General features: G+C 37.0%; 2 protein-coding genes across 4 annotated transcripts; one reads left to right on the forward strand and one right to left on the reverse strand.

Annotated features, from left to right (window-relative positions):
• Window positions 1-501: 501 nt before the first annotated feature.
• LOC127647983 (AN1-type zinc finger protein 2B-like) lies at window positions 502-10,439 on the reverse strand. Of its 3 annotated transcripts, none has more exons than XM_052132532.1 (10): window positions 10,317-10,439; window positions 9,227-9,314; window positions 7,040-7,134; window positions 6,786-6,917; window positions 6,529-6,680; window positions 6,323-6,442; window positions 6,124-6,211; window positions 5,942-6,018; window positions 2,845-2,984; window positions 502-851 (listed from the first exon to the last, which is right to left on the reverse strand). In XM_052132532.1, the coding sequence occupies exons 2-9, from the start codon at window positions 9,279-9,281 to the stop codon at window positions 2,873-2,875; spliced, it is 831 nt and encodes a 276-aa protein (XP_051988492.1). In that variant the 5' UTR covers window positions 9,282-9,314; window positions 10,317-10,439; the 3' UTR covers window positions 502-851; window positions 2,845-2,872. The 3 variants fall into 3 exon arrangements, with proteins under 3 accessions (XP_051988492.1, XP_051988491.1, XP_051988493.1); XM_052132531.1 differs by having other exon boundaries at window positions 505-851; window positions 2,900-2,984; XM_052132533.1 differs by lacking the exons at window positions 502-851; window positions 2,845-2,984; window positions 5,942-6,018; window positions 6,124-6,211; window positions 6,323-6,442 and having other exon boundaries at window positions 6,525-6,680.
• A 12,233-nt stretch (window positions 10,440-22,672) lies between these two features.
• On the forward strand, window positions 22,673-25,756 carry LOC127647979 (homeobox protein unc-4 homolog). The gene is made up of 3 exons (XM_052132524.1): window positions 22,673-22,931; window positions 23,386-23,561; window positions 24,743-25,756. Exons 1-3 carry the CDS (start codon window positions 22,673-22,675, stop codon window positions 25,754-25,756), a joined length of 1,449 nt encoding a protein of 482 aa, XP_051988484.1.
• Window positions 25,757-26,778: the final 1,022 nt, after the last annotated feature.

The following is a 26,778-nucleotide window of genomic DNA, read 5'->3' on the forward strand; positions in this document are numbered from 1 at the left end:
GCGACAGCACAAGATGAGAACTTGTTCTTGCGTTCAAAAACAGCTGGACGAGCGCAATTCCAATGCAGAAATCTCTATATGTATTTTTTAAGTTTCAATCTACATTTAATTGGACACAGCAACCTAAAAACGGCATTTATGATGCAAAACAACCAAAGCACTCTAAAAGTGTTCATCTGACACGTGTCCTTCGGCACATCCTTAAAAAATCTCTTATAATAAATCTTACAGATTGATCAATTCAATGGCTAAATTCGATCACCATCTTGTGTAATAATTAAATAAAAAAATTCTGAATTGACAGCCCTTATTAAAACTCGTGAAATAAATTCCTTTTTAAAATTAGATTAGAACATTGTAACAAACTTGGAGTAATTATTGCCATTCAGAGGACTCAAGACTTCAACATTTGAAAATGTCACATAGTACAGCAGGATTAGTAACATCCGATGAGACCAAAGGGAGTGATGTAGAGAGCTCTGGTATTACATTTACTACAAAGAACATTATCACACATTGTGAAATAAACACTATAAAATAATTTATTTGAAAAGACCTCTACATTGACAGATAAGTATGCTAACTATAAAATATTTACATAAAGCACCACTTGCCAAAATTTAGAAGCACACTAAAGAGTGATGCGCAACAGAAAAAGGACAACAAAATCAGCCTTCAGGTGTGTTGATTTGGGAATTAAAAGCTTCATCTGCTGGAATGAGGAATACACTGAGTATGTGCAGCTCACTGGTACATTATTGGTGCTTGTATGCAGATCGAGGCAGATTAAAGATGATCAGTGCAACCTCACATTAGGACAGGCTGCAACTGGACTGTTTGGAGACCCCTGACTGAGAAGATGAAGAAAGAAAAAAAAAAAAGGTAATATTTAATGATTGTAATAGCAGTGCTTACAGGCAGAATGTCACAATCTGGTGATGGGGACACAGTCCCGGACACTAACATTATATGTAGTCTGTGATTCTTAATTAATATCCACAAATGACTGAATTTTAATTTGATGACAGAATTATAAAAACAGCATGCAAAGCGTTTATTTAATTAAGTGTTTCAGAGCACATTTTGCTACCTTCTTGCTTTAGAGCACAATTGCTTCTGGGATCATTTTTATTTTCATGAAGTAATGAAATTACATGACGTGCAAGTTCATGGCCAGTTGACCTCTGCAAATGCAACACTGGGAAATGATAAAAGGTCTGACAGACTAATTAAAAAGAAGATAAAAGTAAACATCCACAGATTGGGGAATCTAATTATAACTGACAGGATATAACTGACATGGTCTTCTTTCAGAGTTTCTTCTGTTTATTTAACAGTAATTGTCTCCCTGTGAATAGTGCAATGTTACTGCCATTCCCAATTTCAGTCATTTTTGAAGTAGATTTCAGCTATTGTATAACTGGACACATTTTTCTTAAAAGGTGAAGTGTGTAATTTCTGCTCCACTAAAAGCAGTAAGACAATAATTACTGTAATCACTATATTCAAACAGGTTTCCCCAAACATTCCCCCATTTGTCATTGGTCGTACAAACAGATAGTTCCAACTTCCACCCTAAACCATTGGTTGAGCCCAATGTTGCAATTACAGGGCTGGTCAGGATGCTAAAAACAAACAGTGCGATGTTTTGAAAGTACAAGTACACCGATATGTTGGTTTTACCGATTAATCAGCGCAGATATTTGCTTTTTGGAACCATCAAACCAGCTAAAATTTAAGCCCATGTTTTTTTTTTTTTTTAATTCCTCTGTGGTTAGTGCTAAAGAATTCTGCAGTTAGAAAGGCTTAGTTTTACAGTATAACAGCGGCCACTAGTGGTGAAATAAAAAATCATGTAGGGAATAGCTGTATCTAAATCTTTCATCATTTAAACTATTCATCCATATTTTTATCGCTCACTTCAATGCATATTTTGAGCAGATAATCAAGTTTTTTTTAAACTCTCGACCGATTAAGCGGTATTCAGCCTCTCCTGCCACCTTAATTATAAGTGAGTGCGTTTACATGGACACCAGAGAGCAGCAGAATGCGAGAACGCGGCTTATTGAGCGAAAGCTGCGTTCTTGTTTACATGTACTGTATAAGTGGCGTACTCTTATCTCATGTATACATGCGGCTTGGTGAGAAAGCAGCGTTCTCCATACGTAATATCCCTGCGACACTTGGGTATAGCAATAGTGGGGTGTTCACTTACGTAAAACACCAGTATTAACCCAATGTATGAGCGCATAAACACAGAGGTAAGGGACAGTTGATGTGCTTTCCCTACTGTACTCCCGGAAAAGTCTTTCTGCTTTGTTTACTTCTTGTTCGGCTTCATCTGATGGCGTGTTACCCTGGTCTGTTCACGCATATATGCACTCTTCAAACACTGCTTATGTATTTACATGGCCAGATAAGCCGCAATCTCCGGGAGATACCTAGGTGTGTTAAACCACTTTCTCTTAATCCCTTAAGTGGTGTAAGGAAACCTGCGTTGGTGTTGCAGAACACCGCTTTCTGCAAAAACATGGCATTTCAGAAGGCTGCTTTCTGCAAAAACCCTGAAATAAACAGTTTTCTTAAGTGCATGTAAACGGTGTCACTATCATCAAAATCGGTCAACCTCTATCTGAGAGGGCTACAGGGCAACAGTGTTGGGAATGCAGAGTTTTCCCACAATATGCTAGCAAAGTACAAAGTATTTTAATGTTAAAGAATTACACAGATCACCTATAAGATTTCATAATATTCAGCACTACACTTCAAGAAACATACAGACCACTGAAGTCCCTGGCACCCAACAGATTAGACAGAAACAGATATACTACAGGGGCTATGTACCTAGATGAGGTCCTGTTAGCATAGCATGCTACTGACTGCTAAGGTTTCTTGCTACCTGTTGTCTCTGCTGCAGCCGTCGGTATTCTTCTTCACTAGCAGCGAGAGCCTGAGCCAAGGCCAAATCCTCTTGTTCCTGAGGACTGAAAAACATACAGTCAGTTATCAACATAATGATATAATAAGGTAATTTCAGGTCATGTCACAGGAAACCATTTTTAAATCAGATGATAGGTGTTAAATATGCATCACACTGAGAAGGCAACAGATTCTAACAGAACAGATATTATGACAGTGTACTGTGCCACAATAACCAAGGAGATATTTAAAGTTATATTCTTTTTTTTTCTCCCCAGTTTGGCTTGCCCAATTCCCAATGCGCTCCAAGTCCATGTGGTGGCATACTGACTCACCTCAATCCGGGATGAATCTCAGTTGTCAATCCGCACATTTTATCACGTGGCTTGTTGAGCATGTTACCGTGGAGATATTGTGCATGTGGAGGCTTCACGCTATTCTCCACGGCATCCACGCACAACTCACCACGTGCCCCACCGAGAGCAAGAACCACATTATAACGGCCACGAGGAGGTTACCCTCCATAGCAACCGGGCCAATTTGGTTGCTTAGTAGTCACTAAAGTTATATTCCTGACAACCTGCATTTCAGACCATGTACGGTTTGCTCCAGAGGTGGGTAGTAATGCACTACATTTACAACATTACATTTACTTGAGTAACTGTTTGGAAAATAAATAACTTGAGTATTTTTTTTGGTGGGTACTTTTCACTGTTACCAAAGTTATGATGTGTTTCGTTCCTGTCGTTACATTACTGGTTTTAATTTAATCAGTGTTAATAAATGCATCATTAGAGATTTATGAATGTGACTCTCACGACAGCAGAACTTCACAGCTGCACGCTGTCACTCGAGTCCCGTTCAACACTACAGAAGCGTGCAACACAATGCCTTCACTTTACACCAAGACAAGGATATATTTCAAGATTAAAATTGCAGCTCCAACTTAAGAAAACACAGTGAGGTCAGTTTTAGAAATTGTATTGTTATAATGTGGGCTTGTCTGTGTCATGGTGATACTCATTCATTTTCAGCGTGATTCTTATGACCTCAGTTTCAAAGTTTGCATTTTTATATCAGTGCTGCAACATATCAGTGCCTACTGTATAAATCTTTGTAAACATCCATGTTAAGTGTAAATGTTTTGCCCTGCCTATCAAGATTGTGAGCATTTCTGCACGTGGAAGGTTGGCACGTGCAGCTTTTGACAGATGAGGGCGTCTTTGTCTTATGGACAACAAGTTTCCAAACACAGCGATAAGTTGCAATTTACCCCCTTAGTGTACAGAATTTGTTTGACACTGACAATGCTGGAACTACACTGAACTAAATTCACGCAGGACATACAAAGCTGTGAAATAACAACAAAAAGGGCATGAATAAATCATGAACTTTCTTCAGTGTATAATTAAACACTATATAAAACTTGGGACTGTGCAACATTGTTTTTCACTGTAATAATTACTATAAAAAGGAATCCAAACATCTCTTCTAATTGACAGATTCATCCAAATCTGAGAAGCATCCTTAAAGTGATAGTTCAGCATTATATTAATATTATATCATCTTTTCCGTGCCCTCATGTTCTTCCAACCCTGTGAAACTGTCTGTATTCTGTGGAGCCCAAAAGATGTTAGACAGAATGTTAGGGATGGACAGTCTCAGTCACCATTCCCTTTCAAAATTTTAAAGGGGAAAAACACAAATAGTTTTAAAAGAATATCTCAGCACTGTTCATTTATACTAGAATGCAAGTGAAATGTATACCAAAACTTTGAAGCTCAGAAAGCAAATAAAGGCAGCATTAAAGCAATTCAAATGACACTGGTTCAATCTGTCTTCAGAAGGGATATGATAAGTGTGGGTGAGAAACAGATCAATATTTAAATCCTTTTTAATTAATAAATCTCCACTTTCACATTCTTCTTGAGTTTTTAGTGATTAAATTCTTTGCACATATTGCCACCTAATGGGCAGGGAAGAGGATTAATAGTAAAAAAATACAAATAAATAAATAAATAAAAAAGGAAAAAAAAAACTTAAATATTATTAAGTTATAGATATGTATCTGTTTCTCACTCACACCTATCATATTGCTTCTGAAAATCACTGGAGTCATATTAATTACTTTTATTCTGCCTCTATGTGCTTTTTGGAGCTTCAAAGTTCTGGTGACCATTCACTTGCATTGTATGGACCAACAGAGCAGAGATATTCTTCTAATTCTTCATTTGTGTTCTGCAGAAAATTAACGATAACTTTCCACCCCAATTCTGACCCTCTGTCAGAAATGCTCTGTTTTGGTGCTGCTTCACCTTTTAAGACTTGACAGTAAATGCCCACTGTTATGATTGGCTTTCTGCTCTTGACTGACCTGCTCTCTCCTTGCCACCTCACTGCTCACTACTGGGCGTGGCTACAGAAGCAATAAAGCAGATGTTGATGTGTTTTTGTGGAGGCAGTCAGATGCAAATGTCTACTACAGTGTGACATCACAACGTGTAGAAGTAGTGAACGACTCGGAAATGCTCGCGTGCATGACACTCACGTAATATGTCAGATGAGAAGCAAATTCAGCGCTTATGAACGACAGATAATTGTCATTGAATTTGCTGAAAATAGATACATTTGTATACATTTTTTTTAAATATTTGTTTTTCTAAAATAGTTTTGCGTGCTACCATTGTTTTACTATAGATCAATAATGGTTTATATTGTGGTTACTAAGGTTTAAATACAAAAAAACATATTTAAACCATGGTGTTTGTAGTAAAACAATAGTAACCACAAAATGTTTAAATTTTATTACCATTGTTTTCTATTTCCTGTATTATTACTATGGTTTCACTATGAATATCATGATTAACAAATTATTACTGAAGTAAAACCATGGCATTTATTATGAGTTCACACAAAACTTGAGGAAATGCAAAACTATTTCAGAAACAAAAAATTCCCACCTTGTCCTCTATGGGGTTCTGTATATTTAACGTTTCATATTTTTAACTGAGGACAGAAATACCTTAGAGTAGGCTGGCTTGCTCGTGCAGTTTCAGCCAGTGACATTTCTAATGCTCTCTGGAGGGCCTGCTCCTCTGTCTGTTATAACAAATAGAAAAATGTCATGGTTTAAAAAGTTAAACAGTCAAATGTAGATTTTTATAAGAACAGTCCACTGAAACTCTCACAAAATGAGCAACACACCAGCCCAGCCTGAAATGACACTGATGGAGGCATTACATTCTGTGCCATGGGGGATACCAGTGGAGATGCAGCATTTGTCCTTTGTGCACTGTGGAGTAACAGAGAACAACTAAATACTAAGATACTATATTAAAACTTGTGTTAAACTTAATTAAATAAAAATTCTAACAGTTCTATAAGTTTCTCTGAATATGCGTACCTAATGCTCTGAGGTCTGGCAGTCCCAGTCAATCCATTTGACACAGTCCTAGTGCTCCCTCTAGTGGACGATGCTGATGCATGACTAGAAGAGGCTTGAGCCCTCATTAAAGCAGCATGCCTGCAAAACAATCCCCACCATCATTATAATGCCAGTCCTCCACGGAGCTTCACTAATCAGTGTGGCCACTGCAACACTGAGCTTACCCTGATTTGGAGACTGGCTTGCTGTCAGTCTTACAGTCATGGTCGAGTGGATGTCTGTGTTTGAGACAGTAGTTCAAGTGGCACTGGTCACAGGTCACCCTTATCATTTCCTTCTGCTTACAGCCCCCCTTGGAGCATTTGTTTGTAAAGATCTGTGGGATGAGAAAGAATCGGTTTGGCATTCATTTTACATTCTCACCTTGATCCATGAAAAATAATCATCTCCATTTCCTTTTGGTCCTCCAAATCAAGGCTACCTTTCGTTTCCTTTGAGCAGGGTCAGATTTGCAGTCTCTGTCTATGTGTTCCCCAACTTTAATGTCTGGCATTTCCCCTCTTTTAATGGGAATAGGGGTGTTGCACAATGGACATACAGGAACCTGGACATCCTGTACAGAGAAAAGAAACACATACAGTATCAGCATAGCTGTAAGTTTAAGCAGTTGTTAAATATGTACCGCAGTGATATGCTGAAGCAGGATAATTATTCATTAGACACAATTATACACACCTTCTTATATGACGAAGTGCACTTGTGATTTGCATAAGTTATGTGGTCTTTGCAGAAAATGTCTTCACAGGCGTCGCATCTCATGGGAAGAAAATCTGTAGTGTACACCACGTGACAAAAGAACACATATGATACATGATATGCATTAAATAATAATTAATCAGCATACTTATTGGCAGATGCCAATATGTGGAGAGCAGGGCGGGTCGCTGGCTGATATAACACAGAGATATATAAAATAGGGCTAATATCAGGGCTGTTCAAGTTAACGTGTGAACACATGCAGTTAAACGTGATTAACGTTGTCATTTTGAATGTTATTAAGTATTAACGCATTCAGTATGACATTATATCAGTTTAATTCTGTTCTGTGGGATTTCGAAAAACTAATCGGAACCTTTGGAGTTGACGGGGTAAGTTGTCACAAGAAAGTTATCACAAACTGGCTTATATCTCAGAAACTATTCATTTATACAATTTATTAATTACATCAATTGTTGGTCAAAACAATGTTTTGATATGTTCATACGTTAGAGGTTATATTTTTGCTGTTTCATGAATTGTTTTGTGTTTGATACTCTGCTATTTTTTTACTTTTGACATTTAGCTGAAAAGCCTATAATAGGCTGTGTAATGCATATCTCTGGTTTTTAGTGACCTGGGACCTCATTCCACCCATTGTACCTCATCTATTTTTGTATTTGTGCCCACACCTCTTTAGTACTTCTCAACCTTTCTCTTATGAATAGTGTAACATAAATACAAGGCAAAATTTCCACACACACACACACATGACTTGAAAGCTATTTCCATGCCCAAACATTTACCCTTTCAATCTGAAAATGGCACTAAAATCACATTCACAAATTTGTATAAAACAAAACCCCAACATGGTTTGATAAAAGTTCAACTGAACACATTTCAGTTTAAATATGGACACATTACGTGAATCCTAATATGGGTGGGGATTAGCAGCATATCGTTGTCTCTATTATTTATTATTTTATAACTATTTAATAACCAAAAGTGTATAGAGTTGTATGCAAATAGCATTGTTTATTTTGCACTTCTAAAAAGTCATATTTTTTTTTATTATTTCAAATACAAGTTTACTAATCACAGTATATTGACTTCTTATATCGATTACAAGACAAGTGATTACTATACTCATACAAATGTACACATACTTGTTATATGTGCTAATTCTTACTCAAGGTGGCGCTGTTGTTTCAGTGATTGACTTGATTTGCATTTGACATTGTTATTTGATGAAGAAGCAATGGGGAATTAAACTATAGCAAGTGCAACACATGAACAGAATGATTTGGTAATTGTCATTATTTGGGTGGACTATTGATATTATGTAAATTGTGTGACTTAAAAAATGCCTGAGGAAATACATGTGTAGCTCAATATGTATTTGACAGCCAGATGCGTCTCATGAAATTTCAGTGTGGAAGTAATAAATCCTGGTCTAGATTTTTTTTTGCATCTCTTTGATATATGAAAACTATAACACCAAAATATTACTTTCTAATTGTCTTGAAAACATTTAGAAAATCTGACATTATTTGGGCATTTTAAAGATCCATTTGTGTTAGATATATGTGCAGGGTTGCTAAAGACTCGAGGTACGTAATATTGTTTGGCGAAACACCCATGCATTTAAGGATTAATGACAGATGCTTTGTGACAACTTACCCCAAAGTGTGACGACATGCCCCACAATTGGACCTGTCTCCCTTATATTAATGATGATGGCAAATAATTTGTACACAAATCGCTGAAATGATACAAGCACTTATTTTACAACAACTAAAACAAAATAGGTGTATTAATCCATTGACAAGGCTGTCAGAAGATTTTAAAAATGATACATGGGGGAACAAACACATATGTTAATTTGCCAAGTAACCACAATGAAACCACAAAAAAATCATCAAATATTTGCCGGCTAATTGATTTCATCAACAGATCTGTCATATTCTGTTACTTCTATTTATACCTTAGACAGTTAAAAAGGGAGAAAATAATGTCTGGTGTTGAAGAAATGCCACACCTAATACAAACAACATGCATAGCATTTGTCATTCAGCACATGATCATGGACTTAATCATCCACACAAACATTAATAATTAACAGGCTGTAGGAAAACCGGACAGTGTGTTTAGACTGAAAACACCCACCAAGACGTTTGCAGGACTTTTCCGAGCAGTGCTCACCGAGATCTGGAAACTCCATGGCACAGTGGTGAAATGTGTTTTGCTTCTTTTACTGTCAACAGGACATAAAAACATCAGTCCTCTGACCTACAGAGTCATCTGTGGTCATATCAATCAAAACAAGCTGCCAACAAAAACATATTGAGCCCACTTAATGGCCAAACTATGTTTCAAAAGGCGGAAGGCTATCCTGTTTACCATAAACCAAAGCCATTACGTAACTGTTGTGTATCTGGAAGCTGCTTTATTTTGAGCGGTGAACAACCAATGCTGAATCATACGAATGAATGAGTGTCTAAATAGGAAAACAAATCTATAGTAACTATAAACAGATATGTGAGAGACATAAGTTCTTAATGATTATAACCAAAGTGTTTCTAGCAAGTCAGTCCACTGTCGGCCATGTTTGGAACGCTCTCGGGAGACTATTTCCAGTCATGAAAGAGCAGCTCCTATCTACTTAAATGGAGAAAGACCAAAATCTCAAAAACGGTTGGTCAAGATTATGATCAAAGAACATATTTCAAATCAGCAGTAAAATCTGAAAACACATGGTATCATAAATTCGGATTCTTCACCTCATATTACGCTAATAAAAACAATTTCCCCGGCTTGTATAACTAATGCGCATGCGCGTTCTCGAGTTGATTGACATGCGATAACTGCACCTAAAACACGATTGGCTCTTTTACCTCTAAGGCGGGACTTTAACATTGGACGTTAATTTATTTTAATAGAAGTGACCCGTCTCTGCTAAACAATCACTATTATAACTCGGCGTTATTAAATTATGATACAAATAAACTTTATTATAAAATCATTTTGTAAGTGGAAGACCGAGAGTTTGCGGCAGGTTAAAGGAAACATCTGTTAAAACTGAAGCCGAAAATGATTTTATGCGATTTTAATAAACAATACATTAGAATATAGTACATTTTACAGCGAATTAGCAGTGTCGCTTTGGTGTACTGTAAAAGGCTCTGAGATAAGCCGAAAACATCAAAAATCCTTTATTAATATATTTCTATTGATATGATGATAATGTGGGTCTTACCAAAATTGTGCGAAAGTCCACTTATATTTGTCCCTCCGTTGAGAGTTCTTCGCCAGTCGCTTCAATCTCTCGGCAGCAGCAAAGCCTCGGAGGTTTTTGAGATGTCATCACAGGAGGCACGAATCTAGCGGCAACAGGAGATTTCCCTTGTTTTTGTTCTTTCAAAATAAAAGTCGTCGACTTCTCCACAGTTTAGTAAATCATCAAGTAGGACCTAAGTCTTTTTTGCCTCTGGTAGAACACCAGAAGCACAGGCGGAAATCGCGGGGTTGTCCCACCCTAAAATATCATTAAAATATGTGTATTGTAAATAATATAATGATATATTCTTAAAATAATTGTTTAAGAAATAAAATAATATAAATGCAATCGGGCAACAACAAAAAACCCCTTCGTGTCCCCTTCAAAAATTGCTCTTGAGAATTGTTATATTTGTCCCATCCCCCAACATTTTGATAAAATGTTCGCCCCTGACCAGAAGCACGCAAGTTGTGCTTAATTTCTGCAGCACATTTATCAAAAGCATCGCTGTCTAATTCGTGCGTAAAACCGTTATTTTAAATCAACGTGAGCATCAGACAGTAAGTTCACTGCGTGAAACTAATGGTTTGTGCTTATAGTTCACGAGGGACTCAAAATAATAATGCATTTAGTTATTTATACCATGATCAATGCAAACATTTAAATGCTACACGGTAGTTTTGACATTAACACAGTCATCGTTCATTTAAAGAAATTTTCTTGTCGATGAGCATTGTTTATCAGTTGTGTATTTGAAGGCCAACTCGTATTTATCATTTATGTCATATATCATTTATTTTGGGCGAATTGTGAAACAACAACAAAAAAATGTCATCAGCTTATTATAAGATGAAACCTAAATAACGGAAGAGGCATATATTTATATAAAATAGGTAACCCTTAATTCTCTCCACAAAATATCTTGCTTGAAGAATACAGAAACAGATTTCCTCACATTAATATTTCAATGGACTTTTACAATGAAAGCAACTGGCAAAATTGTGCTTCCGGTACTTGTCGTTTAAGAGTTACTTATGATTTCTGGCTTGAAATGGGGATTATCACGCTCTGACTCACTGTCTGACGTAATCACGTTATTGCCGGAGATTTCCAGAAAATGCCACGAGAGGCCGTGATTCGGCAGTTTTCTCAGTAAATATCACTGCCATGGTGATCTTAAATATTTAGGTTTTGAAAGTGAGGTCACATTTGATATTATGCGCGACATTTATATTTTAATTGTGTTAGCTTAGCTGTAGTATTTCTTGGGCAACATTTTAAGGGGTAGGTTTGAAAAGGAAAATATATGCCCCAATCGGTTTACAAAAATATTGTAAAATAATTCAAATAGCTTTGTAATTTGACTATGTCAAAAATTATAGTTTTGATTTGTTTAACGTACATTAATTTGTGTTGTTTCACAGTTTGATGACTGTACCATAAATAAAATATGTGTGTAGGTTTGTCCACACTTTAGACTAGTGTAGTGCTGGAAAGGTAAAAGTCACAATGACACTGCTGTTAAATAACTTTGAACATTGTGATTGTTCAGTATGTGTCACCCCATGTATCCACTGAGTGCTGTGTTTCCTCATTCTGACTCTCTCCAGATAATCAGACCAGACATCTGAGGCAGACTTGGATAATCTGTCAGAACTCCGACTGTATGGAGTAGAGGTTTTAAGAAAAGGGACTTTCATTGTTTCAGAGTCTCTTATAATTCTACATGCAACAGAAGAGAAGGTACCGGGTAAAGACCACCCAAAAATAAATAAATAAATAAATAAATAAGGACAAGATAGCATTATATTAAATAAGAGGGAGGACTTTAATATATGCTTTGGTCTTTGCAAGCAGTTCTTTGTTGTAACAAACCAGTCACAATCAGGAACAGGAAAAATTGTCTAATTATTTGTGCACATTTTAACCACGTGGTGGCAGTGTTGTTGTGTTGTTGTTTCAAAAAAATAACAGCCTGTATACATTATTTATTGTAACATTTACTTAAACTTGTCCTGTTTTAAAAACTATTTTATTGCTAATAATAATAATAATAATAATAAAAAGCCTATTTATGTATAGAAAAGAGTTTCGCTATATAATTTAGAAAAGAAGGGATAAAATAGTTTATAACCATTGAAATGTATTACCTCCATGTCTATGCTCAGAGATCACTAATGCCCTTATTTGATGTAGGTTTTTCATTTTATAAATGTGTAGTATATTGAATAAATCAGTTGTATGACTGAGTATACAACGTCAGATAACCACTTTGAAAAAGCTTAAATATATTTGACAATCTGCCGTGCAATCTTCAAAATTTTACATATGTAACCATGAGAGGATCAATTCAAAGTATCGCCACATTTGCTTCGTATTAAATTTTGTAGAACATAACAAGCAAATTCAGTAATGTACTACAAACTGGGTGAACGAACTGGGTGAACTTCCTGATGTGTAATACTGAAACTGCACAAATAGAAAAGGTAAAGATGCTAACTTCATGGGGGCCTGGGTAGCTCAGCAAGTATTGACGCTGACTTCCACCCCTGGAGTCGCGAGTTCGAATTCAGGGCGTGCTGAGTGACTCAAGCCAGGTCTCCTAAGCAGGGATTGCTAGGGAGGGTAGAGTCACAGGGTACTCATGGTCATGATTGGTGGTTCTTGCTCTCAATGGGGCATGTGATAAGTTGTGAGTGGATCACGGAGAGTAGCATGAGTCTCCACATGCTGTGAGTCTCCGTGGTGTCATGCACAATGAGCCACATGATAAGATGCGTGGATTGACTATCAGAAGCGGAGGCAACTGAGACTTGTCCTCCACCACCCGGATTGTGGTGAGTAACCCTGCCACTACAAGGACCTACTAAGTAGTGGGATTTGGGCATTCCAAATCCCACTACTTAGTAGATACTAACTTCACGTTAGCCCTATATATCTTGCACTTTTAGTCCCTTTCCTCAGTCTCATATGAAAGAGTGGCAATAGCCGAGTCTAACACTGTCTCACCACATTATTTTTACTAAGAGCATTGTTTATACCAAAAAATAAAAAAAAAAAATTGTCAAAAAGATTAACAGCCAATGTTCAGGCTTTGAAACCACATGGAATCAGTCAGCCAATCATCCAAATGAAATGTCTGCAATTCTAATATATGCCTCATCAGCACAACACGCATAGACATAACATGCTTGTGAGCATACCAGCATATAAATTATTTAAAACAAAGACCACTTAATCGTTGCCTCTCATTATGCAACAGTGCACAGTCATGCTCCTGGAGGCCCGTGTAAAATATCATTTTTGTGCTCATCTCTGATTCTTCCCTGGTATGAAAGCACCTGGCTCATAAGCTGCTAATTTTGCTGCCAGATGGCACCTCTCATAGAACACCTGCTTCATCATCGGGATTCCTTTACGTTGCTGAAACTGTTTGCTTGCATGGTAAAATGATTGTAATAATTTCATATCCTCTTATTATCCCTTCTTTGCAGAAGCAAACGTTTATGCCTAAATGTGCCATGGCATAAATGCTTTTGTTTAGGGGTCGCTCATCACCATTTCTCACTCGCCCTGTCAGTAGTGTCACAAATTTCCCAGGTGTCCAGTACTTGCAAAGCATTTCACTTTTTATGTTTGTGTTTGACATACCATGCCTCATACACACATTCACACCTTCTAAAAGGTTTCCTGCTGAAATGTGACTTCACTTTTTTATGCTAAGCACTCACCACTGAAAATCCTCATAGGCTCACAGGTGTGATATTCTTGACGTTTCAGATGGACAGGATGCAAACATTATATGACATTTTTGTACTGTACTGTAGGTGGTCTCTGTTATCTGAAAGATGTAGTTTAAAGGTACTGACAACAAGCAACTGCAAATATTTAAAGTGATAGTTCACCCATTTGCTCACCCTCATGCCATCCCAGATGTGCGTGACTTTCTTCTGCGGAATACAAATTAAGATTTTTAGAAAAATATCTCTGCTCTGATGGTCCACACAATGCAAGTGAATGGTGACCAGAACTTTGAAGCCCCAAAAAGCACATAAAGGATGTAACGTAATCCAAATGACTCCAGTGGTTAAATCAGTTTCTTCAAAAGCAATATGATAGGTGTGGATGAGAAACAGATCAATATCAAATTCCTTTTTTTACTATAAATCTCCACCCTTCTCAACCCCCAACCAGCAGGTTGCTGAATGTTTAAGTGAAAGTGTAGATTTTCAGTAAAAGAGGGCTTAAATAATCATCTGTTTCTCACCCACATCTATGATATTGTTTCAGAAGATATGGATTTAACCACTGGAGTCATATGGATTACTTATACTTTACTTTCTTATACTTTCTTTATGTGATTTTTGGTGCTTCAAAGTTCTGGTCACCATTCACTTGCATTGTATGGACCATCAGAGCTGAAATATTCCTCTAAAAATCTTTGTTCTTCTAAAAAGTCATGCACATCAGGGATGACATGAAGGGGAGTAAATGGGGAGTTTTTTTTGCTGAACCATCCCTTTTATGCCTACACATCATCATGATTTCAAATAGGATTAAAACACAAAAGTATAGGGGAAACAAATTAGGTTTTGTAGTGCTTTTTTTTTTTTATCTTTGTAATTATTTAAAAATATATATGATCAAACTTCCTTGTCATGCATTTGTTTGCTCTGAAAACCCAGGAGTGACCTACTCCTCGAGTCCAACTATAAACAAATACTCAGTCTTTCTTTGTTTTGTCCTTACATTCAGTTGAGCGTATCCAGAAATTTAAGTTAGGCAGTCTCTAAATTGGATAGTAATTACTGCCACGACAAATTGAAGGGAAGCAATCCAACGTATTTTCTATTATGAGATAGTATTATTCTTGGTTAATAATCCCTTTATGCATGATTGAATTTTGATAGGCTGTCTGAATGATAATTGCACGTAATAAACCATTGCATCTGAAGGCTTGTTAAGCTTTTGTGATTGGACATATCTGTAATTCTTATTACCAACTGCAACTGTGTAAATATTTGCATTGGTCTTATAGTACAACACTGTATTGCAGCATTTTTGAAAAAGAAATGTTGGATTTACCTACAGTTTATGTCAATAAGTTATCTACGGTAGTTTTATATGATTCCAACAAGCTTATTTATATATGGCAAGATACTTATCCTTCTGAGACCCTTGCAGCGATTTGTTTTAATTGTACTGTATGTAAGACCATATGCAACAGTTATATATAGAGTATATTAAATAAGATATCTTGTGCTTTTCATTGTGGCCAATATAAAAATATTATAATAATAGTAATTTTACCATATTGATTTAAAAACAAATATAATATAGGGGGAAATAGGGAAGGATACCCATGGGGTAAGATGATCCCCGACCTTAACCTTTTCTTCGGGCCGTAGATGGCCCTAAATCTCATCTCACACATTTACTGAAAGGCAATGCTCCTCTCAGTCTTGTCGTTTTTTTTTTCTAAATATCAACATTTGTGAGATTAAGGATTTAAGGTTAATTTATTTAATTTTGTGTAGTTGGAAAATACTGATTAGTGATTTTATGTTTGATATACATTTTATTTACATCTATTTGTTAATGGGGGATTTGTACATTTGTGTATTTAGGTTTGCGGAGTAAAATAATTTGTATTTTGAAGTGAAAAAGAAAAATGAGACCCTTGGGGTAAAATGCCCCCCTCAGATTTGGAGCTGAAGCCCACCAGTGACATCATGTTGCTGTTGTTATTATCATTTAATTGAATAAATATTATAAATCATGGGGTGATAATTCCGTGAGTTAAATGTAAATTTTAAACATATTCATTTTAACCTACAGGTTAATTGAGCAGAATTTAATCTGAATTGATAGTATTGCTATTGTGACATATCTTCAATACAAATATGTTCATAGGCCTGTACAGTATACATAGGAAAAAATACCTTTCTGATGAATATCTTTGACTAGAATTATATTATTTGATGTGAACTAAAGTGTGAAATTATATAATTACAGTACTTAGAATATTTGATTTAGTATATTACATAAAATTACAAACAAAAGTACATTATTTAGAATGATATCAGATGGAGCTTAAATGTTCTGTAAAGATCAGATGACACCTGTGACAAGTATAGGTGAGTGTGTGGGGGTCATCATACTGTACCCCAGAGTACATATTATTACCTAATTAATATATCTATAGCTTATTACATTTCCCTGTACATGTTAATCTTATGTCTAAATATGTTACAATTTAAAAGCATCCCTAGTTATTATTCTATTTTTTTTATATTCCTTCTCTCATGGCTGTGGGGGACACTGCACACTTGCTCAAAGCTTTACCAAAGTGACAGCGCGACTTGTTAACGCGGAGGATCGCCTTTCTTTTTTTTAGCAGATTTCCTCAATGAGTTAATGGGCCGTAAGAGGAGGCGGCTCGGGGCCAGAGGAGAGTTGGAGGGAGGATGAATGTAAAAGAGGCGTCAATAAACATGTCAAAGACAATGAGCTAAAATACAACTCCACTGAAGAGAATATAGAAGTGAACAGATGGGGTGAACCCCACTGTCAGGACCATTCAGGATGTGAAAGTCGGCCGTAGCCTACAGAAGACTATTGTGGCGTAAAACAAAAGCGAAATAAACATGAATTTAATACGGGTGTAATAGACAACACTGTAAAAAATGTAAAATACTGTAAAAATTCTACAGAAATAAAATGTTAATTGATTAACAAATATTAAATGTAAAATATAAAGTAAAATGTTTTAATATATTTTAAAAGACAAAACAGTAGTTTTTACAATAAAATGATGTAAAAATTAAATTATTTAAATGTAAAGTAAGATTTTCCTGTATAATTGTAAGAGAGTATGTGTACTTTTTACAGTAAATTATTGTTAAAATTACAGTAAAAAACAGTAATCGGGCATTCCCACAATTCCATGCGTGACCCATTACGTTTCATAATATCATAATATTTTATGGGAACAGTTGTTTCATCATATTTTTAATATCAGTTACGTGTTATATTTGATGTAGTTTAGTTCATGTTTACTGCATTATTTAAATCTCACATGTGTTACCATGATGGTGTTTAGTGTTTGTGTGAGTGATACTGAGCACACACTGAGTCTCTATACATTTATTAGTCATTACTCCTGGAAGAGTCACTACTGAAATGTGTCTGTCATGTGTCCTTCTGTAGTTACTACGATGATTAACAAATATCTTATAAAATAATCAACAGATTTTTACAGTTTCAGAAGGCATGTTTACTGTAAATTTAACAGATTTTTTTTTTTTTTTACAGTGCCAGCGCGTAAATTACAACCATTTTAAACTGTAATGTACAAGTTGTTCTGTAAAGTGGTTAACATTTTAACTACATTTTTTTTTTGCAGTGCAGTGTCTATATCGTGGGTATATTAGCCTTTCGAAAACTAAATTAAAACCCAATACAGCAGAATAACAATTGCTTGGCTTGTAGAGTCTTAAAATGTATCCTACCTATGCAGACTATGATACATTATAAACTGACCACCGCTTGATGGCGCTCTTGCATTCGAATTCAGACTAAATTGGTTTTTGGAGTGGTAATTAAAAGGACACAACCTCATTAATGAGCAATAGAACGTTTATCAATTAAGCTCGACAACGCTTGTTTAAAAGTGACTTGCTGTATTCACGGACTGCTGAAACGGTTGATAAAACTAGTCTAAAATGTAGGGGTCCTAATAAACGGGTGCGCATAATGCAACTTTCATGGATGGTACAGTGGGGACTGGTTTTTGCAAATGAAATATGTCCTATTCGCTTCATAGAAAGAGAACGGCGTACACAATTCATTAAGAAGATAGCTTGTTAATTAGCGCTAAGTTAACCTGATTGCTCTTAATTAAAACATCTTTCCTCGTTTACGATGTGGATATATGCAGATCTCCTGGGCTTTGAATTTTCTTCAGCAGCAGATGGCCAGGCTGCAGATAATAGTTAACTCTCTCCCTGTCTCAGATCTCTACAACGTGAGCTACCGACCTGGCAGGAGATTAACGGACAGCCCAATCCTAACTAAAGAAACGTTTAGCTATTCCTGGCCCATGCAGCAGATCAGGGCAGGTTAGACTGTGTATGCGACACTTTAACATAGTGTTTCTCTGAGTTAACATCTCCTGTGGGCATGGTGATGTCTCGATTGGGACATCATAAGCCAAAACAGTCATTGCCAACCATGACCTCCGTCTATTTTGGGGGAATAGTCTTGTGACAATCAATGCCAAAGCTAGTGAAAAGAAAGCACACACACACATGAACACACACGCACCCACACATGCTTTGCCACTTTGGGTTCTTAAGGGAGACAGTTGTCTCTTTGCATTCCCAAAGATCTGAGACACTTCAGGAATTAAATGGGGTTGTGGGGAAGATTTGGTTATTTTCTTTCCCCATTGTGTTACATTACAAGATTGAAGTTGAATAATAAGGAATGAGTCAAACTGCACACCCTTCATCTGCGGAGCTGTAATTAACGGGAAAAATGCAGGCGCGGTGAAAAAATGCAAATGATTCTGCACAAAGGCTTCTCACAAATTGGCGTCACCATTTCTCAAATTATATCATTACTAAATTTTGAAAATGTTAATCTGTTGAGCGGATTTCCCGGGGGAGTTGAGTAAATTAGTTCTATTTCCGAACTGCCTCGCTGCGATGGCACGGGAGCGACAAGCACCTCTGATTCGCTGATTACAATTAGACTCCCCAGTTTGGGCTCCTTCAAGCATAGATAATTTTCGGCATATTAAGCACGTTTTAGCAAAGGTGATAAGTCAGTTTTAATTGAAATGAAATTATTATTCTAATGGAAGTTTGGTTATTATTATTAGGAGGCCGCACTCATTTTAGATTCCTTTTTAATATATAAATGCGGCGAGTAAAAAGATTTTGTAGGGTATTAGGGTGTCAGGATTGAATGAGGTAATTTGAAGGGAATTACTTTCCCTTCTATCAGAAATGAAGTGAATTAAAAGTCCAAATCAATCGCTTTCACTACTCCATTCTACTTTGACAGCAGCACAATTACAGATAATTAGATGGAGGAAACTTTTAATTGTAGGGATTAAGAAGAGGGGGGATTTTTTTCAGGATCAGAGGGAAAAAAGATTGGAAACAGTTTCCTGCCTGCAAAAAATCGAATCAAAGGATTTGGTTTAAAACAGTAACGCCACGTCCTTTCTTTAATTGGAACTGCATCTCGTCGTATCAAATCGTTCACAACAATTAATTTAGATTTGATTCTATAAGTATCATCAAATCGAATAATGTGCAACTTCATTTAGATAGTTAAAAATCAACGCGCGTGAAGTTAATTGAGTAATTAAACTCCTCAGCTGTTGAGTATTAATTTGCTATCCTAATTAAAAATATATTTGATTTTATGTAATGTTAGTGATGCGGGCGGCGGATGAGCGCTTTGATGAGTTAGTTTGGTTAGGCGTTACATCTAAACACCTGCTGTTAATGGAGTCAGTGACGTCTACTTGATTGCACATGCTCATTTGCCGCCAGAGGCATGGTTTGAAGGGGAGCTTTGGGTGGGTTCTGCTCCGGTACACCCAATACTCCATCCTAGTCGAGTTCAAATAACTTCCTGAAACTGAATTTTCACTTGCTCATCATAAGACATATGGGTACAATTATTGGGATTTGAAGGTGTGCTTCAGTTATCTGGTTTAAGGCATGTAGGAAAGGTGGTGTTATTTGAGCATACTGGTGCATGTGTGCGTGTGTTTGTTTGTTTTGTGGATGAGGTCCAATCCTGAATCTGTCATCTCCCCTGGGAGTTGATTTAATAAAGTTGTGGACTTTGGAAGAGGCCGAATGAATGAACTGAAGCATGCGTAATAACTGTAAAAATTATTTAATGACAGCTGCTCCAACACAGATTTTATTGGCTTTAAGATGACAGAAAACTGTCAAATAATGAGCACACACACACACACACACACACACACATAGCATATTCGTTAGAAATATAATCACGTTCAATAAACCGAATTGGCATTTAATGTCCACTTATCTCTTGAGGTAGCTACAATGTTACATTAATCGATGGACAAACTATTATTTACAAATGTGGCCCACTGAACTTAAATTGTGAATGAAAACCCAGAATAAATGGCAAATAAGACAGTCTAACAACGGTCCTAACGCAAGTCTTGTTCGTCTTATTGTCGGGTTAATTAAAGCTTGGATCTGACAATGGCACTTGGTTGTAGAAAAACGGATTTAAATGCAATGTCTCCCGGGAGCGCGTGTCAAGGGCTGCTTTTCATTGAGCTAAGATCGCGCCAGGATGGGACCGCGCCCTGATCTGTCAAAGCTGCAATTATAGAATTTTGATGTTCAAAAAAGGGATCTGGACAAACCGAATTATTCATACTTGTGTACAGCACGTTCAAACAAGTTTAAGACGCAAAGAAAATGGCATTTACAGATTCCTCTAACTTCTAAAAGCACTTTTTGTAAGATAGAGGGATAAAAGGCTAGATCGTGGGACGTTTGTAAAGGGTTCATTAAAATTTAAACATTGAAATGCAGAGGGGTGCCATTTGGGCTCGAGGTCAAGAGACGAACGGATTATATACTTCCTCATAATAATATTAATTAAACAATTTGCATGCTAATAAGGTAACAATTATCGGGCCTCTGTTGAAAGATTCGGGTTATTACAACACGCCAATCCGGGTGCCAAGGGTCAGGGAGTGAGTGGGGAGCGAAATTTCAGCTCAGATTAACATTATGACAACCCCAGACAGGCCAAATAAAGTCGAATTAATTCTCTGTAATGAGAGGGGAATTTAAACATTGCATTCATAAAAGTATATTTTGCGGTGGGTTTAATGTATAAGATAAATGATGTTACACAAGGTGTAGCCAACTAGGGCATCTGCTACCAATACAGACAATAGTCACTGCACAGTACTGACTGACTCGGCGTAGTTTGTAGACCTAATAAAAAATATTACATTATGGATCAATCATGAAATGCAATGCTCTTTTGTATTTGTTGCCCATAATAGTATAGTGTAAATAATATTTAATGAATTTTTATCGTGTGTGATAATATATATATATATATATATATATATATATATATATATATATATATATATATATATATATATATATATATTGTGTGTGTGTGTGTGTGTGTGTATATATATATATATATATATATATATATATATATATTGTGTGTGTGTGTGTGTGTGTGTGTATATATATATATATATATATATATATTATTTATAAATATATAATACATTTACTACATTAAATATTATACATATAAATCATTTTAATTAATTGATTTTAATTAATAAACGAATATTTTTTTTCAGAGGTGCATAACTATTAAAGCACGTATGGATATTATGGGCTATACAGTGACCATAAACCGGGCTCAATCGGTGTATATGCATTAATTACACCCAAATGCAATGGCTGAGGGAATATATCTAATTTTCTGTTAAATGTCGAGTGCTTTCTAATGAGCTATTCGTGTAATTAAAAGTTCATTTATTCCTCAAGCACAATCAAATGTTGTGGTTAAGATCCCCTCTTCTTAAGTCTCAAACATTGTGTTAAACTCATGACGCTTCAGCATCGGACTAGTTATAGTTTTGAATTAAAATTGACCCTTTTTGGATTGACAAGCAGTCTATCAAAACATAAGTACATATTCGGGTCGGGCAATTTGCAAACACGCATTGATCAAGGAGTCTTACCTGCTCTCATGGCGACATTTGTCGGTGCATGGGTGTGTGATTGTTTTCTCATGTGCTTGAGTTTGTCTGTGAGTGAACATATTTGATACGAGAAGAGGGACATTGTCTCAAACGGTGATGAATCCGCCGCCGCTGTGTGCGGCTACAGTCCGAGGTGAGATTTCAGTGTCTATTTAGCGTTTAACTGGGTATCAAATCTGATCGCTCTCCCTCTAAGGCCCCCTGTGTAGTCGTGATGTAGTTCTTATCAAAGCCCTCCTGTCTTGTTGTGACAGCTCTGATATTGTTTATTGAGGTGGATGTCAGGTTTAATTAGCAATCGATATGGAAAGCGTTTTCAGACGCCGTCTCTGACGTCAGCGCCGATTAACGCTTCTCATTGGTCTCAAATTCCCAGAGCCGAAGCTAATTATCGGAAGCTTCGTGTTGATAAAGAACAGCTCATCCTACTCTCCACATCATGTCCCCTCCTCGCTAGCCACTCTCGCTGCATGTTTTTGAAATTCACATTACCAACCACCAGACGTCGTTTCCTTTTGCCTGGGAGATGATGAACAGCAGGATACTGGATCCACCGCATGCCCAGTTTGGAGGCTCTCTCGGTGGGATGGTGAGCTTTCCGTACCACCTAAGCCACCATCATGTGTACGAATTAGCCGGTCATCAACTTCAATCTGCGGCCGCGGTTCCTTTCTCGATAGACGGATTACTAAACGGCTCCTGCTCCGCATCTGTGGTTAATTCCAACCCCCTCTTGTCGTCTGGCTGCGGCATGAATGGAGATAACCAACAGTACAAACTCACAGGTAAGCAAACACACTGAGTCATTGGGGTCTTTTATAGAAGGAAGATAGCATGTTTATGTTTTCCATGAAGCGAGAAGAGTCTTGGGAAACAAAAGAAGCGATTCTTCATGCGTTCACATGCGCTAGTTTCCTGGAATTAAAGCAGTCGTTGCAAGAACTGACTTTTATAACAAAGAGAGGCTAATAGCCAACATTTAGCCAGTTTCTTTAAAATTGGGAACTTGCAGACACCATGCACTTCCTTCTCTTCATCGTTATGTTCTCATTGTTATTGCTATGTTTTTTTCCCACACTAAAGAATGAAAGAAATAAAAAAAACGTGGCTATTTGGCTGATTTAGTCTACAGGATAATTCAGGGAAATAAACACCACGAATGTCAGTGGGCCCATTGATGTTGTGGTTTTGTCACCGAGCGAAGTAATGCGCGATTCTAATTTATTGTTTCTCACTTAGATTCGGTGGATCCAGAAAAGGATAGCCCGGGTTGTAAAAGAAGACGAACTCGTACCAATTTCACTGGCTGGCAGCTGGAAGAATTAGAGAAGGCTTTTAATGAAAGTCACTATCCAGATGTGTTCATGAGGGAAGCACTTGCTCTGAGATTGGATTTGATAGAATCGAGGGTGCAGGTAAATACACTGACTTTATCCTTTCAAGTGTTGTGGTGTGAATTATTAAACTAATGTATCACAAATAAATCTGGTATCAAAACAATACGGGTTTATGTATAATCGTGTTAGTAATCGATTATTTAGTTCTTCCCAGTTCAATATAGTAGGCTAGGCCTTTTTGTAAATAGCGCGGGACGTGCTAATATGGCAGCAGTTTCTGTATTAATATGACCTCCTTTAATGTTTAGAAAGCTTTATTTAAAGTTTATATTATATAAAATAAGTGAACTAGAATGATGTAATTGAATCTGCTGTGTTTTGTGCTGTGGCTCGTGTTAGCTTAACGATGGAAAATATTTGGAAATTATCTTTCACTAAAAGGAAAAAACAATGAATCAAATAGTGTATTTTTAGTATTTAGTATTGTCGTTTACAACTAATGGTGGTGTAAAATGTATTTTAACACGGAGGAGAAAAGACACATGAACGATTGCAGACATCCCTTCTACAGTTTCGGTGAATAATTTCAATTCAAATTCTGCTCTCTTCGAAAGTGCAGTTTTCGTTGTGAAAATTAATCTCTGTCGAGCGTGAATCTAATTTTTGTTGTGGCCTGCAAAAACAGTCAAATATTTGGCCTACAAATCCAAACTCATTACCTAAAAATAATGGTGCGTCTTGTAATTCATCTGTAGGTTTTATGATGCGGCCTATTTTTTAGAGAGGCACATATGATGACGTATTTTAAATATTATATTATACTAAATTTGTTTAATATTTTTTTTTTGTTTGGATAATTGCATTTTATTTTCATTTTTTCATAACGTTATTTTTTTGTGAGGATGTGAGACTTTAATTGTTTTCGTCTTTTTTTTTTAATTATTACTTTTAACATTTCAAAGACCTTGTGGCAAGTTTTGTAAATATCATGCATATATCTGTGTATGTGTTCTATATTACAGCTTAATAAATTGTTCATGAATTAAAATTAGGCCTAGGCCTACATTGCTAGCCAATATAACGTTTAATTATAAAATCCTAAATATATCGCTTATTTTTCATATATAATCTACAATTATAAATCCTTAAATAATATTATTATTGTCATTATTTAAAACCAGACATGCCATTATTTCAAAATGATTTATAATAATGAGGAGCTAGAAAAATTAAAATAAAATATTTTTTTCACTGTATAGGTATGGTTTCAGAACCGCAGGGCAAAATGGAGAAAAAAGGAGAACACGAAAAAAGGGCCCGGGCGACCTGCACACAACTCTCACCCGACGACCTGCAGTGGCGAACCCATGGACCCAGAGGAAATTGCCCGCAGAGAACTGGAGAGGATGGAGAAAAAGAAACGCAAACAGGAAAGACGGCTTTTAAAGTCCCAGAATAAACTGCTAGCGGGGGACTTATTTCACACCCCAGGATCTGACAGTGACAGTGGCTTGTCACAAGTTACGGACAATGAACAAAGTGTCCATTTCGACATGGGCCGAAACCAAACGCAACCAATCTGTGACCAAACACCACAGAAACTCCAGAACCAAAGAAACACAGACCAAGACGCGAGTGGATCCGAGCTGGACTCGTCCGACAGCGGTCAGCAGTCAAACCTGTGCTCCAACAGTAGGTCTTCCACCCTTCAAAAACTCAATCCTTTCAGTGTGGAAAGTCTTCTGTCGGACTCCAGGCCCAGGCGCAAACCGTCCATGGACTTCCCAGTACCCGCTCCACGGCCTTTGATAGGCAAAGGACATTTTTTACTCTACCCTATTACACAACCGCTAGGTTTTATTGTTCCTCAGACTGCTTTGAAAATAACGCCAGGCCCTGATACCGACAATGGCCAGAAAGTCCCAGCTACTGACAATATATTTGCTGGAAACCCAGGGCACAGGGACACCAAGGAGAACTACAATGTAAACAACAACACCGGCGCGCCAGCAGTCAAAGGCCAGGTCAGTCAGTCGGGCAGCACAACGTGTTCACCACAGAGCAGTCCACTACAGACTACATTTAATGGCCACTCCGCGGGCAGCTGTATCGAAAGATGCTCACAAGACATAGCGTTAGACCTCGCCGATCCAAAGTCTCCACAGTCGGAGAAAAAGGAGCAATCGTTACCCGACTATCCACCACAAAATTCAGAATCAACGACAACCAACAAGGACACCGACAAAGACTCAGTTGATGTCGATATGGAATAAATTTAGTCATAATAGTAGAAACTGAGGAGCGTGTCGATATTGCTGAGATAAACAGAAGAGGAAAAAACTTGACATATCGAAACGTATCGTTTTTATCGACATATTTATATTCCGGTTAGGGGAAATATCTGTGTGATTAATTTGTGTATGTGTGTGGTGGGCTATCAAATGTTTATTAAGCAAATAGTTGCAGCTCCTTGTATAAAAAAACAAAAACAAACAAAAAACACACAAAACAAGACAAAACCTCAAACGTTGTACAAAGTATTAAGATATTTATATATGTAAGTTTTTCATAAATAAATCGATTGTATACAACAAACCAAAAGCGTGGATGGCCCTAAATAGAGCTTATACTGTGGGTAGCTCCTTCTCTTAAAACCCTGTGTTGTAGGCCTATTTTGTGTATTGCTTTTACAAATGTATTCATCTATAAGCTACACTGAAATGAGGTTACGAGCCGGAGGCGAAAAGACCCGTTCGACTCCTGCAGAGTTTTGATATGAAAGTAATTATTTTCCCAGTGGCTACTGCAGGGATTCAGTTTATTTTAGCCCAAAGGGTTATAATACATTACCGATTTCTAGTGATATGAAATCACATAAACTTCCAAGAATAATAGAATTAGCATGAAAGGCTGGGGTGTCAAATTGAAATACGAAAATAATAGCCCCGGCAGCTGGGAGTGTGTTTGTGCATATTGGATAGGAGATGGGAATTCGTGGGGCGGAATTTTCATGAGCTTTTCACTTTGTCAGGGCCCTTGTAGCCGGCTATATTAAGATAGATGTTCGATGATATCCCTCATTGTTCTGTCGCTTATATTGATGTTCCTGTGTTATCAGCCTATTGATCATGCGTCGGCTGTAATAGGACGGGCGAAGCAAACGTGCCTATTTACAATAGCAGAACACATTTGTTCTAATAGGGTTGGCGGTCCCATGGGACCCTGTGGGGGCTCCTAGACATCTGCGCCTTGACAACATTAGCAATGCTGACCAGATCCAAAGCCGAAGTAAGAA

The sequence above is a fragment of the Xyrauchen texanus genome, chromosome 8, assembly GCF_025860055.1.
Source record: "Xyrauchen texanus isolate HMW12.3.18 chromosome 8, RBS_HiC_50CHRs, whole genome shotgun sequence".
Classification (NCBI taxonomy): domain Eukaryota; kingdom Metazoa; phylum Chordata; class Actinopteri; order Cypriniformes; family Catostomidae; genus Xyrauchen; species Xyrauchen texanus.